This window comes from Coturnix japonica, chromosome 1, assembly GCF_001577835.2.
Source record: "Coturnix japonica isolate 7356 chromosome 1, Coturnix japonica 2.1, whole genome shotgun sequence".
In the NCBI taxonomy this organism is placed as follows: Eukaryota; Metazoa; Chordata; class Aves; order Galliformes; family Phasianidae; genus Coturnix; species Coturnix japonica.
Window position 1 is genome coordinate 120,229,067 of NC_029516.1, and position 16,975 is coordinate 120,246,041.

General features: G+C 44.2%; 1 protein-coding gene across 2 annotated transcripts in view; it reads right to left on the reverse strand.

The window, feature by feature from the left end:
* The window catches only part of TBC1D8 (TBC1 domain family member 8), a 44,061-nt gene extending 29,503 nt beyond the window's left edge, over positions 1 to 14,558 (reverse strand). The window contains exons 1-3 of one of the 2 annotated variants that reach the window (XM_015850348.2): positions 14,351 to 14,558; positions 5,676 to 5,831; positions 1,837 to 1,955 (exon numbers count right to left, since the gene is read on the reverse strand). In XM_015850348.2, coding sequence (XP_015705834.1) covers positions 1,837 to 1,955; positions 5,676 to 5,831; positions 14,351 to 14,477 — 402 coding nt within the window. In that variant the 5' untranslated portion in view covers positions 14,478 to 14,558. The remainder of the gene's footprint in view (positions 1 to 1,836; positions 1,956 to 5,675; positions 5,832 to 14,350) is intronic. The other variant, XM_015850356.2, reaches the window with a different exon arrangement.
* Positions 14,559 to 16,975: the final 2,417 nt, after the last annotated feature.

Here is a 16,975-nt window from a genome sequence, read left to right on the forward strand (position 1 = left end):
TGCAGTTTTCACAAAGGGGTGCATTGCTGCTGCGGATACATCTCATACACTCTGAACGCTTCCAGATCGAGACTCTTAGTTGTGGTTTTTCCTGGGATTTTGTTTGCGGGGTGTTCTGTGTTTTGGAGCTCTTTTTTTGTGTGTTTTTTGTTGTCCTTGTTGTCACCACTGTTCTATTTTGGGTTTGTTTGTTTTTGTTGTTTTTCTTTGACTTTTTCAGAAGGTCCAGCAAAATCACCTATTTACAGTTTACAATCACTGGGTTTTGCTGCATATGGAGCAAAGATACAGTAACAGTTCTGTATGCTGACCAGTCCTGTTTCCTACAAAGAAGTCATGCAGTACAATTAAATGTTGAGAATTTTAACAGTGATGTTCCAACAAATGAATTAACCGGAGGACAAAGTCCAGCACCTGAGTTTAACATTAAGTAATGAAACCTGAAGAATATTAGATACTCTCCGTGCTAGGCAATCGGCTGCCACAGCATTATCAACAGAGATTAATTTTATTTGAACCTGGCAGTGCACTTAGATATGTGATCTGTGCCAGGAGAAGGCCTCTGCACCACCAACAGAAGTGGCCACAGCAAGTTTAACATTTCAGCAAGGTGCAGCACACCAAAATTGCTCTTTTAAGAAAGCAGGATAAATGCTAAGATTTACACAGTGATGTGTTTTGCCTCCTTTCCCACTTCAGATACCACTGAGATTGCAGCAGCAGGGTGGAAATCTGTCAGAAACATTCCGTTCCCACCAATTTTCCAGACCAATACAGCAGATATGGGGGGAGAGCATTACTCTTACTGAGGAGAAGGCTACAGCAAGATATCAGTTACATTGGTCCCCAGCAGACCTGCACCACTGCCAGCCCTTGGAGAGTGTGTTTTATTCAAAGCAGAGCACAGGATGCCAAGCTTTCTAAGTTTTAACGCATGTGTCATTATTACTTTAAATCTGTTCCTCATCACCTAATTCCTCTACCCTTAAAATTCTACTTTTACCCTTCTAAAAAAATGCTCATTTGGACACTGGCAGCTAGCTAGAAGCTTCGCTGCAGTTACTGGCCACAGGGTTAACACACTGCAAAGCCCATGGTGATTCCCATGCCGAATCCTTAGGAAGAGAGCCCCTGAGAGCAGCATGACAGAATCACAGCTCCAGCTTGCTGGGCAGAGGCCAGCTCTGCACCAGAGGAGAGCTGTCCCTAAGCACTGGAGACAACCTCACTGTCCACCTGGCAGCAGGTACTGACACTTTGACTGCCAACACTTACTGGAAAACCAACAAGTCATAACCTTCCTCTAACAATCATGCAGAACCTGGCCAAATGCCTTGCATCCTTTTGACCGTGTGACAGAGAAGATATTTTTCACCTCACAACAGATCAAGGTGAACTGAGTTTAGAAGTTGTGTTATGGGTAACACCACCAGTGAGGTGCCTGCTCAGGCAGGAGGTCCTCCTGCTCCCCTTGGAGGCACAGTGAGCAATGCCAAGCCAATAGTGAGATTTGGCCAAAGGAAGACCTAGGAGTCACTGCTCTACAAGAAGCCTCTACCTATATGGTCATTGTGTGAAAACACAATTGCATAAACACTTTCTTGCTTTTTACAAGTCTGTGTGGAAATAAATCAGTAAGACTACTTATAGTGATTACTGAAGAAGTAAAATAATTGAACACAAGCAAGAAAAATAGGCAATTTGGATTGCATTCAGGATGAACACTAGCTGGATGAGCACACTCAACTAAGCAACAGTATTAAGACAAACGAGAACGCATATGAATGACAATAACTTCCTACAACTAACTGGACAAAAGTAAGACAGTTTCCCTACCTTTACTTTCCCCTTAACAAAGCTAACAATGTCTTCTTTATTATCAAAAACAGACAAAGTATGCAGCAAGTTCTGTTCCAGCCATTCCCAGTGCTGATTTATCTCCTCAGCAGTGGCACCTAGAAAGGGAAAGAGTAATGTATTAAAATTCAACCTATAAAATAAAAGTTGATAGGAAGAAAAAAATGAAAGTAACAAAATGCATTATTATCTGAAGTTCATTACGAGAAATGGAACTTTCAACCTCAAAACTCTCGGTAGCAAAGAGGTCAAAAAGGTCTAATTTGTAACAGTATACTGTTAAAAAAACAAAACGCATTGTTCTAGGAAAAGTTTTAGTGCTTTTAGCTTTATCTTCTCAAACATTCTCAGCCAGCAAATACTGCATTAAAAGCCAAAGCAGAAAAAACAGCAAAACCTCTCACTGATCTGTTAGAACATGGCTTATTCTGACACAGTATTCCATAACTGGGCCATCAAAAACCACTGTTATATGTCTTGTCCCCAGAAGTCCATGATCATCCTTCCTCCCTTGGTATGCACATGTACACACACACTTGCCACACATGCATGCATACATACATGACATGACCCTACTTGAAAAGTGGTTTGTATTAATCAAAGAACCTAAAAATGAAGGATTCCATAACACCTATGCGGTCTGCAAGAGCATCTTTTCAAGGTTTAGGGGAGAAAACAAGTGAACAGAAAATCACTGAAAAATAAAGACTTTCAAACGTAATGTGTTCACTCTAAATCCAGAAATAATATTTCAGTCATTACATTGCCTATTTGTTTTGGCTCTTTCTGCTTGAAACTGAACTGCTGCTGCTGCTTATCATTATGACAGGAGAGTTAGAACAAGAAAGGTGACACAGAGGACAATTAAGGGAAAATCAGGCCACTCTCAACCTTACAGGTCAATAGTTAAATGTTATATGTAAAAAAAGTACAGCCAAAGTTGCTTTTCTTATGCCTTATTTATGGAAGAAAGGAGAAAAGTAGTTTGACGAAGAGACCTACAAAGCATAGAGGAATATACTTATAAAATGAATCACAGACAGAAAACTTGTTGTCTCCAAATTGTATTTGTGTGTACCTCAGAAATGCATCGCACTGCCTCACAACAACAACAACAGAAGGCAAACTGAGCTACGAATTTTCCACCTTCCTCTGCTCTGTTTTCCATAAGGAATGCCAACTGGCAGGGAAACTTTCCAAGCTTTAACTTCCTTGACAGGAAGGTCTTGACATGGAACTTCATAAATATCATTAATCAAGGTTAGATATCTTAAAAATAAATAAATAAATAAATAAAAATCAAGACAGAAGAGAAACTCAAATGGCCTTTTTGTGATGGAAACATGCCATGTCAACTGTTAAGGACACCAGAAACATACTTCATTTATGTGAAATATGAAAAATATTTCATTTACACTGAAAAGGCTGCACAAAGAAAATAGTGAGTTGGCTCCCTATGCCTGAGCAAAGTAAAAGATACCAACTGTATGGGATGGCTGCTGGGTTATCTCTTGGAGAACAAGAGATACCTCACTTGGCTGCTCCATGCGGTTCTCTTTCGCCTCCCACAAGTCTTCTGAAGTATTACGTGGATGGAGACAAGGCCTGAGGTCAGGCTTTGTTTTTTTTTTCCCCTGTAGTGGTATAAGATGATTAGCCATCTGGACTGAAACATCTCTGCCAGAACAGGCATGCTGGGCATGGATCAGACTTGCCAGCAGCCCTTGGAGATTTGCAAAAGTCTGTAACACAGATATGACCCTTATGCATAAATTATAATTTCAGACTACAGCTCGTGGAGCACAGGACCGCCAACATATAATTGGAAAATGTCATTTTAATTCACTGCCTAATGCTATGATGGCTATCCCTAATGCAGTTACACTGGAAGACTGGAAGGAGCTGCTGGAGCTGCTCCTTGTCTTTGCTATATAGCAGGAACTTAATTTGACCTGCTGCTCCTTCCAAATCCAGTAACAAAACCCTGTTTGCACAGAGCAAACAGCCCAGCTAGGGCAGAGCTGGGCAACCAGTGACAGCCACTTCTGCAGCCTTGGGGAGAATAAAGTCCCTTGCGGAGCTCCAGCTTTCTAAGAAAAGGGTCAGGTCGTGCTGTTCTTCCATCTGCTGTTGCCAAAGCCCATTCTCCCCGCTCACTTCAGAGTTTCACAACAGAGATATTATTCAGAAACATTTCCTGCTACCATGGTTCTTGATTTCTGTGCAGCTCTCACAGCAGTGTATGCGTCGTGCCCTTACGGCATACAAAACAGATCCCTCTGCCTTCCACCTCATTACTGCAAATCTCATTTTCTCAGTGCTGAGTATTCATTTAAGAAAGCAAAAGATAATTTTAGACAGCAGTAATCAATTAAGTTTATCTCAGTAAAATCCTCAACTGCTCCAACCAGACCAGCTTTTGAGTTGTAGTTGCTTTAACACAAAAAGCTTTTGGGCAGTAAGAGTATGGATAGGGCAAGGATCAACCTCAGAAAGGAAGACTACATATTTTTAAATGATCAAGAAGCCCTAGACAGCAACACTGAGCTTATTCTTCCAATGGAAGCCAACTGCCTTCATCAGAGGGCTTAACAACAAGAAGATCTTAAATTTCTCTATGAATCCCTGGATGTGTTTAAGAGCCGTTTGGATGTGGTGCTCAGGGATATGATTTAGTGTAGGGTTGTTAGTTAGGGTACTGGTTAGGCTGCGGTTGGACTTGATGATCTTCTAGGTCTTTTCCAACCTGGCTAATTCTATGATTCTATGAAATAGACTTATTCAGAAAAAAAAAAAAAAAAAGGGGTGAGGGGTAAGCAAAGAGAGGGAGTGGCAAGTTGCGGAAATACAAAGCATAGAGCAATTCCAAAACCAAGAAAACCTAACCACAACAAAATAGGACACAGACTTTACACAAGCTTCTTCACAGACATCTGTGAGAGAAATGCAGAGGGATCATCTCTGTTGCAACCACGGAAGAAACACAGAATGAGCCCGTATGGGAGCAGGGTGAGAATACACAGATTGCCCCTTTCATTTGAAGGACTGCAATATCAAAAAACTTCAACAACATACCAACATTTACCTTGGCTAATTATTTCATGGCCTGATCCATGTAAGAAATGAAAGCAAAGCACATGCTGTCAATTTCAATGCTAAGATTTCAGAGAGTGGAAAAATAGATGAGGACTGCCCTTCATACTGCTTAAGCAAGGACAAGATGAGTTTAAACGCTGGCATTTAACATGCCCCAGTAAGGCTGCTGCAATTCACATCCATATCAATTTCCTGAGGATGGGTTTGACTTTCAAAAGTTGCAGAAACACTGTAAAATGGATTAGCTCACTGCAGACCCAGCTATTAGACATTGTCTTTGACAACTCTATTTATTATCTACTTCAGGTCGCGTTTTCTAAGTGTCAAAGTTACACTTTGTTATCAAGTGTTGTAAGATATATCACAGGCAGCAAGCAAAAGACAAGACAGATGAAAGCCAAGACTACACGGTTTCTTGCTGTAAGCAACTATGACTACCATACAAAAAGATGAGCATACAAATAGAATCACAACACTCTGCAAGAGACAAAAAAAATAATACTGGAAAACACCCTCACCTAAGCAAGCTTTCTATTGAAACATATCCCTCATTAATACGTTTTTCATAATCAATACCCGGGATTCTAACCAAAGGTTAATCAGATTGTTACATGAGCTGTAGCCAAGAGCTTCACACTTGCACACGACCAGTTGGGGTTACCTTGAGTTTCTTGGACATGCAGATGCTGAGCATGCTCAGAATTTTTTTGTATGTGACTCACCAATAGCTATGGCCCAGTAAACTTCTGATCCATTCAATAACTCACCACATGCAATGGCAGAGTAAACCTGTGAGCCTGGGACTTGCAGTAAGATTCTGAAGGGAGCGACACGCGCATTGGAATCCAGCACAGCGTCCAAGGCACCCACCAAGCGACCTGCAATCGTGCAAAGAGAAAAGTGGGAGAAAAGAGCATTAGCGCCAACCTTCACCAGTTCTGCTTGGGCAGGGGGGTTGGACTCGATGATCTCTAGAGGTTCCTTCCAACCCCTACAATTCTGTGATTCTATGAAGCCTGCAAGTCTCCACATCTAAAACCAGAAAATTAAACACAGAACACAATAACAACAGCTCTGTCCATATTTTAAGCTGCAAATCACAGTTACTCAAAATGCAAGATGCAAACCAGATTAGACGATCAAACACATCAGAAGTATTTTGCACTTCTGGTTCTGCCTCATGTATATGTATATCATCACAGAACTACGGTGAAGACCCGAGGGAGCCCACAAAAATATTACAGTTCCAGCCCCCATTCTCAAGCTGGATAAAGGTACCTGTGCTATAAATAGCATTTGTCTAACCTGTTCTTCAAAACCTCCCACAGCCAAGGTTCAACCAGCTCCCCAGCAGACCGCTACCAACAGTGTGAGGATGTATTCTTACAGCAAAAACAAACAAACAAAGCAACCACCGCAAACTTAAACCTTCCTGCTGGAAACGAATCCTGCTCCCCAGAACACAAAGACTAATTGGCCAAAGCTTTTGATGTTAATACTCGATAAACTCAAAAAGCATCAACATAATTTGCCGCTGCTTCACAATTTCTCTTGTTCCAAATGAAGCTCAGCTGACTCATCTCTTCATTACAGGTCATAGTTTCCAAACATTTCATTGCTCTCCAGCTAACCTTTAAGTCTAACACTCAAAACCGGACGCAATGCTTGCTAATAGTAAGTTCTCAGCTGTATAAAGAGTGGAAAACCTCCTCCTGTATTTTGCATACCCACAACCGTATCCAAATAGGCTTGCAGCAGCATCCCATTCTAAATTGGCACTTGATTTAAATACAATGCAAAGCTACATTTTCCCTTTACACATTCAGCTTTTCCAACCAAAACGCTGTATTTACAGTTGCATTTTTGCTCTTTCACCATCAATCCAAAACAAAATGAATTGTTCTCAGTCTCCAAAGATTTTGCCAGCCCTCTATAACTGCGTTCACCAGTCCGTCATTGTAAGCGATTAATAGAAACAATAAAAGACACCAAAAAATGCAAAATGTCCTCCCCCCCAAAAAATAAAACAACCAGATCCCACATATTTAATATGTAAGTATAAAAGGTAGCAACGTATCCACGCTCACAGAAAATACAGCCCCAGCTTCAGTGTGCAGTCTTCAAAATAGCTGGACGAAAGCCACTAAGACAGCATCAAACGATGCAGAGAACAATACTATGGTTTAACCGCCAAACTTCAAAAGACTTGAGACATCGTGTGAAAGAAAAAAGATACTTATGAAGGGCTGCGTGTGTATCCCCTGGTGGTAGGTCTAGGAGAAGAACTCCTCTTTAATTTGACTGAAGTAACTGAAAAAGTCAACTAACAGTGCTATGAAAATCCCCAAAGAACACTTAGCGAACATCTGATTGGTGAAGCAATTGTTTTCAGAAGCTATGAAAAAAGCCATGGAAGTACAGAAGGAGCTACAAAGCTGCACTTCTCAGCCTGCACTGAATTAATTCCTTTTTCTCTTCCTGAAAAACTGATGAGAAGAAACAATTCCTCTTCTCACTGCTTACTTCTGCTTACAATTTCCATCTTGCTTATCAACTTATGGCGAAAAAAGAAGTTTCCTCCTTCAAGTGAGAACCATGCAAATGAAAAAGGAAAGTCCTGTCCCTACTGTCTCAGCCATCAACTCTTTCCAACAGCCCTCAGCCTGAAGGCCTTTGTTGGGGAACAGTAAAGGGGAGTGAGGATCAATCAGAGCAAGCAAGCTGGTACCTGAGTGTATAACTGGCAAAAGGAGAGACTGACGGAGGCTGAGGGTCAATGGGATGGAACTTCTGAGGATGCATTCTCTAGGGTGTAAAAGGACACAACACTCACAAGTACATCCAAGCTGATAGTAATCTAGAGGAAACGATCCAATCAGCATGTCTCTGATGCACACACAGATTCTAGGATGAAGCAGATCTTTACCATAGGCAGTGGGGAAACCATTTATATCTCTAGGACAGTTAAGAATTAGAAGGATTCAGAAGCAAAGGATCAACTGCTACACAGGCTTCCTCCCTTCCCAAAGTTCCTGGTTAGTGGTATTTTGTTGGGTTTTTTACTCTCCATGGAACAAGACTTGTGGAAGAAACTTAAACTTGAAAGTACTTCTTTGCCCTTAACAAGCTCCTCCACCAAGACCTCACCAACTTTTTGTCCTCCCAAGATGCAGAACTACTTCAGGGAAGCACTTAATGTTGCACTGACCGCACAGCATCAAGAGAACATCTCAGGCTATTCAAAACATACGAGGCTCCTCACACATAAAGAACACTGACATGCTAAAATTCAGGCACAAAGCTCAGGTTTAATGCATGCTTCTGACAGATAGGAGGAGAGGATAGAAGCGGAAAAGGAAACATCTCCACTGAAATTAAACGCTTCACCTCAATAAAACTGATCCCTTTAGCGGAAAGTCAGACAGTGGGAACATCTGCAAATTTAAGAAGCAAACCTAGAAATCAAAAATTCCCTGCAAATCCCACACCATACACCGTAGACTTCACTTCATCCCTACTTTTGAAACATCTAACTTTGTGCTTATTTTACTGCCCTGACATTGGAAATTAGAATGCCTTGAATTAAGACAACAGCGCGATACTTACTTCAAATTGCGAATCAATCTTATTTGCACATTATGGATACAATGCCAAACACACTCAGGTATAAAAGAATAGCAATGAATCTGGGGATCCTTTCCCCATTCTGCAACAGATAGATAGTGTCTCTCTTCTATGGAGGTCAATCTATAACTAAATGGAATGTAAGCAGGATATTGTGAATCACGCAATCAGGTTTTGCTACCTAAATAACTTTCAGCCAAGTGATGTGGAACAAATCTGTTGATCATTTCTTCACAGGAAAAAAAAAAAAAATAGCTAACCAAGGGTATTTTATAACCAATTGGTTCTCATATGTGCAGTACATTTATTCTTTAAAAATAAGTTTCCTTATACCCCCACAAAAAGATAAAAAGTTGCATTACAAATTATCCTGTGTCATGCCCGTAGCTTACAATCTAGACAATGAAACATGTGTACAGTAAGTTAATCTAACACCATTCTCTACTAAACACATCACATCTTTCAAACTAAAAAATGCAGGTTTATTTCCTGAATCGGTGTTAATTATCCACAAGATACTTTGAAAATTCAGAGAAACATAAAATGGCTCAGGCTCAGGAAAGGACCTCACAGCCCATCCAGATCCAACCCCTGCCATGGGCAGGGCTGCCCCCCACAGCTCAGGCTGCCCAGGGCCCCATCCAGCCTGACCTTGAGCACCTCCAGGGATGGGGCACCACAGCTTCTATGGGCGGCTGTGCCAGAGCCTCACCAACATCAAAAACTCTTTTAAACCTCTGAGAAACTAGATAGAGGGTGATCAGCGCTGAAATCCAACTAAAAATTGGAACTAGCTTATGAAATAATATCTGTTACTTTCATCTTTTAGGACAATGCTCAAGAGACAACCAAGGACACTAATGATTTTTCTGTATGCTGCTCTGCTAGGTATAAAGACTCTCCACAGAACAATGAGATCATCTCTGCTTACCTCCATCACAGTTTAAGAGGCCTGAAGGATGTAACGAAAGATCTTCATTGAACTGGAAACCAGAACAACTGGGCTGGGATGCAATAAGGTGTCCTTTAAGCTTCTCTGTCAAACTGAACCCTCCAGAGAACACAGCGAGAGGAACACTACAGCACCTGAACCCACATCTGCCCACAGCGCTCTCACTGGAAAGTGGAAGCAGCCAACGGAGCGGGTTGGTTTTGAGCAAACACTGATTCACAAGGAGAGTTAGTAGCTGTATGCTCAGCTGCCCAGGCATTAGATTTTGGAAGGGAAAAAAAAAGAGAAAATCAAACAGTTTAGGTGTTCATAGAAATAAAGTATGAGCTGCACTACAGCAGGCACCCTTGCTGACCACTGCATAGTGATTCAGATGGAAACCAGGAGTCCACTGTCCATCTGTCCACTCCAGCTGTAGTAGAAGGGTGGTCTTCTTGTCTAGGGCAAGACAAAGAGCAGTGGCACCCTGAGAACTACTTTGGCACATCTTCACAACCTGGCATATAGAAACACAGGGTTTAACTGCTGCTCCCCAGCCGGAGCTTGCCCTGGCTCCTGCACCAGGTGATACAGGCCTCACTCACAGCATACCTTGCATGTTCTCACAGCCGCAAAGGCCGCAGAACTGAAGGCCTTGCCCCTTGCATTGCAAAAAAGCACACATGAAAACAGATTTCAGCCTGAAAACCATCTAGAAGAGGAACACACAAGTATGTAGCCCTGTAAATTACCCAACACAGGCTGCTGCTCTGGGCATTGTGATAAAAAACCACCCCTTGTGTTTCTGACAGATGCTGTAAATAACGCTAAAGTGAACAAGGCAGTGTTATTTGAACTCTGCCACTAGACACTCTCAATTACTTTCCTGTTGTCTTCTAGTCTGTTTGGCCTCCACAACTTAAAAATAAAGAGTCACTGTGGCTGTCGACTGGTCTACAGCATTCTGATTCTGGTAGGCAAGCTATTTTGAGGTCTGTATCAGGATATATACTTTAATACACTGCTTATTTTGCCTCCATGCCTTTCAGAAGGTTAAAAAAATAATAATAAAGGACATGCATTTGCATATTCTACTGAAAATCGAAGTCTCGGCTGCATTTTTGACCCTCTCCTTCCAGAGTATACTAAGTAGGGGAAATCAATACAGGATTACTGTCTTAGTCACAGGAACCTTCAACTTCTGTGGTCTCCCTGTCTTTCTCTGAAGCAGACTGTATCACAAGATTATTTATCCTGACCTTGGGAGAGAAACAGGGCTAATAAAAGCTGATGTATGTAAGATGATTGCAGTACTATTCGGATTGGCAAGTACAAAAGAGCAGCAAATCACCCTTTGCTTTTCAGTTACCCAAAAAAAGGACACAGAATTTACGAACACTCACTTTGGTCTATGCATTAAAATGTTAGAATCCAGTCAAGGGGAAAACAAGGGACATTAGGAGGTATTACTTCTCAGAAAGGGTGGTCAGGCACTGGAATGGGCTGCCCAGGGAGGTGGTGGAGTCACCGACCCAGGGGGTGTTCAAGGAAAGACTGGATGTTGTGTTGGGGGACATGATTTAGTGGGAGCTATTGGTAATAGGTGAATGGTTGGACTGGATGATCTTTTAAGTCTTCCCCAACTTTGGTGATTCTATGATTCCCATGTAACTAAACAGATCTCTACTCACAACTAGGACGTACCCTATGGACCAGCTTGAAAGCCATCACTCTGCAAGAACTTTATTTAAAATAAAAAATAAAATCCTAAAATGGGGAGTTAAATTCAACTGCTGCCAATAGCTCAAGCTGGCTATCACATTTATTTTTATTGAAAAAACAATAAGGTTCAGATTCATATACAGAAGATGCTTCTTTCTGCCAGTGTACTATCTGACATCTAAGATTGTGAACTATAAAGCTTTATTTAAGCTCAAGGAAAAATTGATCTATCTTTAAAATGTTCATCCTCTGAGAATTACAAAAGATTTAAGACCACATCCATCTTGTAAAGTGCCCTGAGATGAAAACAGTTTGATACTAGAAGAACATTAGGGAGAAATATCATAACTAAATTAAGAACACCAGTAAAATAAAAGATTACACTTCGTTCCTGTTTATCTGCTTCAGGGAAGAAGCTGACGAAGCAAGGTACCTCAAAAAGTCAAGACAAAAAGCTGCTTGAAGCAGTTTACAGACTTCAGAGTTGGTTTTAAAGTTTTACTTAACATTATAAAAGGTAAAATTAATCTAATCAAACGGAAGGGTATTCAAGCTTTCAGCGTTCCATAATACAACAAAAAATAGTGATGAACTCACAGGCTAAACGGTCTTACACTATTCTACCACAAAGTATTTGAAAGTGATTTTGTCTACCGATGGCATCTCAAGCTTATCATTAATACATTAAAAACCCCGGAGTCAAAAACCTCAGCCAGTACCAGATCCAACTCAATTTGACCTACTAATTGTGGCTTTATGACAAGTCTTTTTGTCATTAACAAAGTGGCCAATGATGGAACTGCACTGATCGGGTCATGAACAGTTAAACACCGTCTCCATCATTTTTTGTACCTACTGTTTGCAAATCCAGTGTACACTCAATAACTGCCCTAGAACATAAATCAAATTACAATAGCAAATAGTGTCTCTCTTACCAACATCTGCTCAGAGTCCGACTGAAACACACTGCTCAAAGAAAATAAGGTGGGTATGGAAGGAAAGCACTTTGCTTTGATAGATGTTCCCTACTCCATCCTTATTAAATCCACATAAATTACACCCTCCAGCTGTGCTAACTTACTCTTACATAATGGATAAAACGCCCTGGTAAGGAGAGAAAAGCATCCTAGAAGAAAAACAAAACACAAGAATGAGAACAGGGCAATAAAACAGATGTTCTCCTGTAGATTGAGGGAAAACACCGCGTTGCAGCAGCAGCCACGAGGGCAGCTCAGCTGTTGCAAGATCCTAACACCACTGCTCAAAGCTAATTATGCTGGGTGGTCCACTGCACCATCTGCACACCCTGCTTATGAAATCTGGCCGCCTTGGTTTTGTTGGCTATTCCTTTTTGTTTTTTTTTCTCCCCCTGTTGATCCCAGATGGATTCTAACATAGTCTGAGTACATGCAGCCTCAGGGCAGGAGCTGAGAGACTTCCTTTGACAGTCACCTGCTTTCATGAAACATACAGGGCCTTCTCCTCTCTCCAACCTCTGCCCTTCTGTCCAATTCAGCTCCCATTGGCCAAGGCTCAGGCTACTAAGTTGGATGTCAGGGGGACGTTCTTCACTATGAGAGTGGTGAGGCTGCCCAGAGATGTTGTGGATGCCCTGTTCCTGGAGGTGTTCAAGGCCAGGTGGGATGGGGCCCTGGGCAGCCTGGTCTAGTATTAAATGGGGAGGTTGGCAGCCCTGCCTGTAGCCGGGGGGCTGGAGCTGCATGATCCTTGAGGTCCCTTCTAACCCAAGCCATTCTATGATACTCAAGGGAAAAGAAAACAGATATGGACAATGTTCCCACTTAAGCCTTGTTTCATCAGCAAAACAAACTAACCCTTCTAACTTGGTGCTGGCAAGCTGTGGAGCCATTATTCTGGAGAGAGTCAGAATTCACAGTTCCCTTAGAGAACTGTTTTCTAAGACAGGAGTGGCTCGGCTTTGCCAGCCAAAGGGTTTGTGCAAGCCCGTGCACCTTAGGTTCAGAAAGTGATTCACCTGAAACGTAACCAGATAGAGAAGCATTTTGTTTTCTTTTAAGCTCTCAAACCTCTGCCATGGAGAGCTCGGGCACGAGGAGTAGTATTTGCGGCTCCCAACCTCATGATTGCGCTGGACTCGAATCAAGCAGCTGTAAAAGGTTATTTTTAACTCTGAAAATTAATCCACGCAGCCCTTACGGTCACAAAAGAGCGGCCTGCAGCTTCCTCATAGGGGGCAGGGGAAAACCTGGGGACGGGCTTTTGTCTTACAGCGAGAGAAAGCCGTGAAGTTACCAGCGCTTGTGTTTCGTTTAGCAGAGCCTGTGCTTCAACCTGAATCTAGCGCCTGTTCGGTAGGGACAGAATCACAGAATTGTAGGGGTTGGAAGGGACCTCTAGAGATCATCGAGTCCAACCCCCCTGCCAAAGCAGGTTCCCTACACCACGTCGCACAGGTAAGCTGGGGCTGGGACCGGGTGAGTTTCGAGGGCCCTTGCAACCCAACCACTGTGTTACTCTGCGATGAGTAACGCAAGGGCAGCACAGGATCAGCCTGGCCAACTTCAGGTTGGGGGCTTCGTTCTGAATCCGCCTCTAGGACAAACTTCGGGAGGCAAACACGCACAAAGCAGCACTACCTACTGGCAAGGCTCGACAGTTCAAGAGCAGAAGGCTCCGATAACACAGACCTGATAACTCAGACCTGGAAAATACAGTGAGAACACCTGACCATTCTCCCAACCACACCGACCACTGTTCCAAATGGCGATGTTTAAAAAGTAGAGAGCAGCCTTTATCTGCTTCTAAGCCCCGCTGCCGGGAGGGCACAGCCTCTCGCAGGCGTTTGGGATCGCCAGTCTCGGTGTGAGAGCTGCTGTTCGGATCTTCGCTCCGACTTCGCCGTGCCGGGTCCGCTCCCTCGCACGGACCCCGCCGGCCGCCACAAAGCACGGCCCCGCTCCGCAGAGCAGGCAAAGCGATTAGAAAGTGAAGCACGGAGCCGAACCTCAAGCCGCCGGCAGGCAGCTCCCCAACACGGGATGCCGGGGAAGCCGCCCCCGGCCCGAGGCTCTCCCCGAGCTGCCCGAACAAAGCGGCCGCTCCGCCCGCCCGCAGCCCCGGCTCCCAGCGCCCAGGTACCGGTGAAGCGCCCCCCGCCGTCGCCGTGCCCCCGCCGCCGCTGCAGGACGAAGTAGCCGCTGCTCTTCTGGGTGACCCAGAGCTTGAGGGCGTTCTTCAATAGCACCTCCTCGGGCTTCAGCCACATCTCGTCCGGCCCGCCGCCCCCCGCGATCCCCCGCCGCCCGCTCACATCGCCTCCCTCCGAGCGGGCCCGGCCGCCGGGAGGGGCGGGGGGCGGAGCGGAGGAGGGGGCCGGCCTCCTGCTGCCGGGGGCTGAGTGCGGGGCGGGGGCACGGCCCCTTATTCGGGTTTGGGTCGTGGGTGGGGAGTTTGGGGTGGTTGGGGTTGTGCTGCGGGAGCTCCGGTTATCCGAGCTGTGCGGGAACCGCTGCCCGGGATCCGGCGGTGGCCGTGAGGGAGTCCAGATACCCGAGGAAACGATCGCGGGTGGACGGCGGCTGGGCTGCTGTATAGTAAACGCTGCCGTCCCGGTGTAATGCCGGGCTTCCGTCTCCATCTGGAGGCCGCGTCTCGACTGCTGTGTTCACCTCTGGGACCCTCACTGCAAGAAAGACATTGAGGGCCTGGAGCGTATCCTGAGAATGCAACGGAGCTGTGAGGGGTCTGGAGCATAAGTCTTATGGGGAGTATTTGAGGGAACTAGGATTGTTCAGTCTGGGGAAGAGGAGGCTCAGGGGAGACCTCATCACTCTATAACAGCCTGAAGGGAAGTTGTGGAGAGACGGGGGTCAGCCTCTTCTCTCGGGTAACAGCGATAGGGCAGGAGGTGGTGGTCTCGAGTTGCACCAAGTCAGGTTCAGGATGGGTTTTAGGAAGAATTTCTCCTCACACAGAGCGGTGCTGCAGTGGCACGGGCTGCACAGGGAGGTGGTGCAGTCACTGACCCTGGAGGTGCTCAAGAACCGTGTGGATGTGGCACTGAGGGACGTGGGTACATGGGGGTGGGCTGATGGTTGGACTGGGTGATCTGAGAGGTCTTTTCCAACTGTAGTGAATGTCTGATTCTACAACGTACAGGCTGTGAGAATACTACTTGTCTGCTACGAAAAGAAAAGCTATTAAAAGCTATTATATGGGCATCCATATAACAATGCATTTAAAAATTAATGACAGTAAGAAGTGGTTATTTAAGAAGCTCTTACAGGATAAGAATAGCCCAGAGGTTCTCCCACCCCCAAAACAATCCTGGGGACGGTAAGCTATTAAATGTTTGGTGTGGTGGTACTTCCTCCCTTCTCACACAGCTAATCAGTAATTTCTAGTAGTGTTCTTGGAAGTTTTTTACATTCACCTTTACTTTTGGTCACAGTGATTTGAGATCTGAAGGAGAAGAGAACCACGTTGTGCACATTCACTTCAGTTAATGCTGTCTGTAGACATGTTTCTAGTCCATCTTGTGGAGTCCGACCAACAGGATCGCTGACTACATCAGACTTGGCCTAGCCATCATCAATCAGAATGTTAAAGCTCATGCTTTCTGTGTCAGCGGCTTCTCCAACACATGGCATCTGTAGATGGGGCTTCACAATGAACCTCCTAGGAATGGCTGAGGAGGGGGAAAAAAGAGAGGGAATGATGGCCACAGACATGGGAAAGAAGCAACACAGCCACTGCAGCAAGAATCCTGGGTCAGCAAGGGTTGCAGAGAGGAGCTGAGCATGCGTATTATATTATTATTGTCTTACTTAGCCAAAAAACTTGCAAGGAAAAAGTCACCAAACATACATCTCTTGCTGCTGTATGATGCAACCTAAACCTGCTAACCAGGCACTCTTAGGCAAAGCCAAGGGAAGGTTTGTGAGAATGGACAGAGCCCTGCAGGGATGGATGCAGGTGTCAATGCTCTCGCTTCTTGAAGCTGTGTGTCCCGTGCTTGATATATCATGTCAATTTCAGGATACCTCAGTGTTTAAGCAATGTAATTCTAGTGGAGACAGGTTAAGAAATGAACAACAGAAGTTCTTAAAGGTTCAAAGCTGACTCGTGATCTCAGATCGGGTGCATTTGATGTATGAGTAGCTTGGCTGAACGCGACAACTGGAGTACGAAATAGGTGCCTACAAGTGTCGGTGTGTTGAACAGAAAGAAAGAAGACAATGTATTTACTGCTCTTAAAAAGTCATTCAGTGAAAGCAGAAAGAGAGGTGTTTCTTTCAAAAATTGAAGGCTAGGTTGAATACTAAGCAGGTACTGCTGACCACAGGACAGTGTACTGAGGGACCAGAGTCATCTTAGAAATAGTAAGAGATGGATCATTCCCTCTAATGTGATTTGGGGATTAGAAAGATTAGATAACTAAGTCAATGCCTTCTGTGCCCATCTAATGGCTTCCTTCACTACAAGAAATCCCCTACAGGAGGGGATTTTTTAAGATGCTTTCAAAGGCCTCCGCAAAGTTTTCTCCTCATCAGACGCCCTCCCAGACATTGTCCTGTTGGAAAGGGGCCACGTTTGCTTTTCGCTTGCAGAAAATCCACTTCAAATCTGGCAGAAACAGGAGGGCCTGAAGGGAAATCACAGCCATTCACGAGGAGCTCCCAGTGCCTGGCAGCATGCCTCCATTGAAACCACTTCTCAAAGACCCTTCCCTCTAGACATATCAGATCCTGGGAATCTACAAAC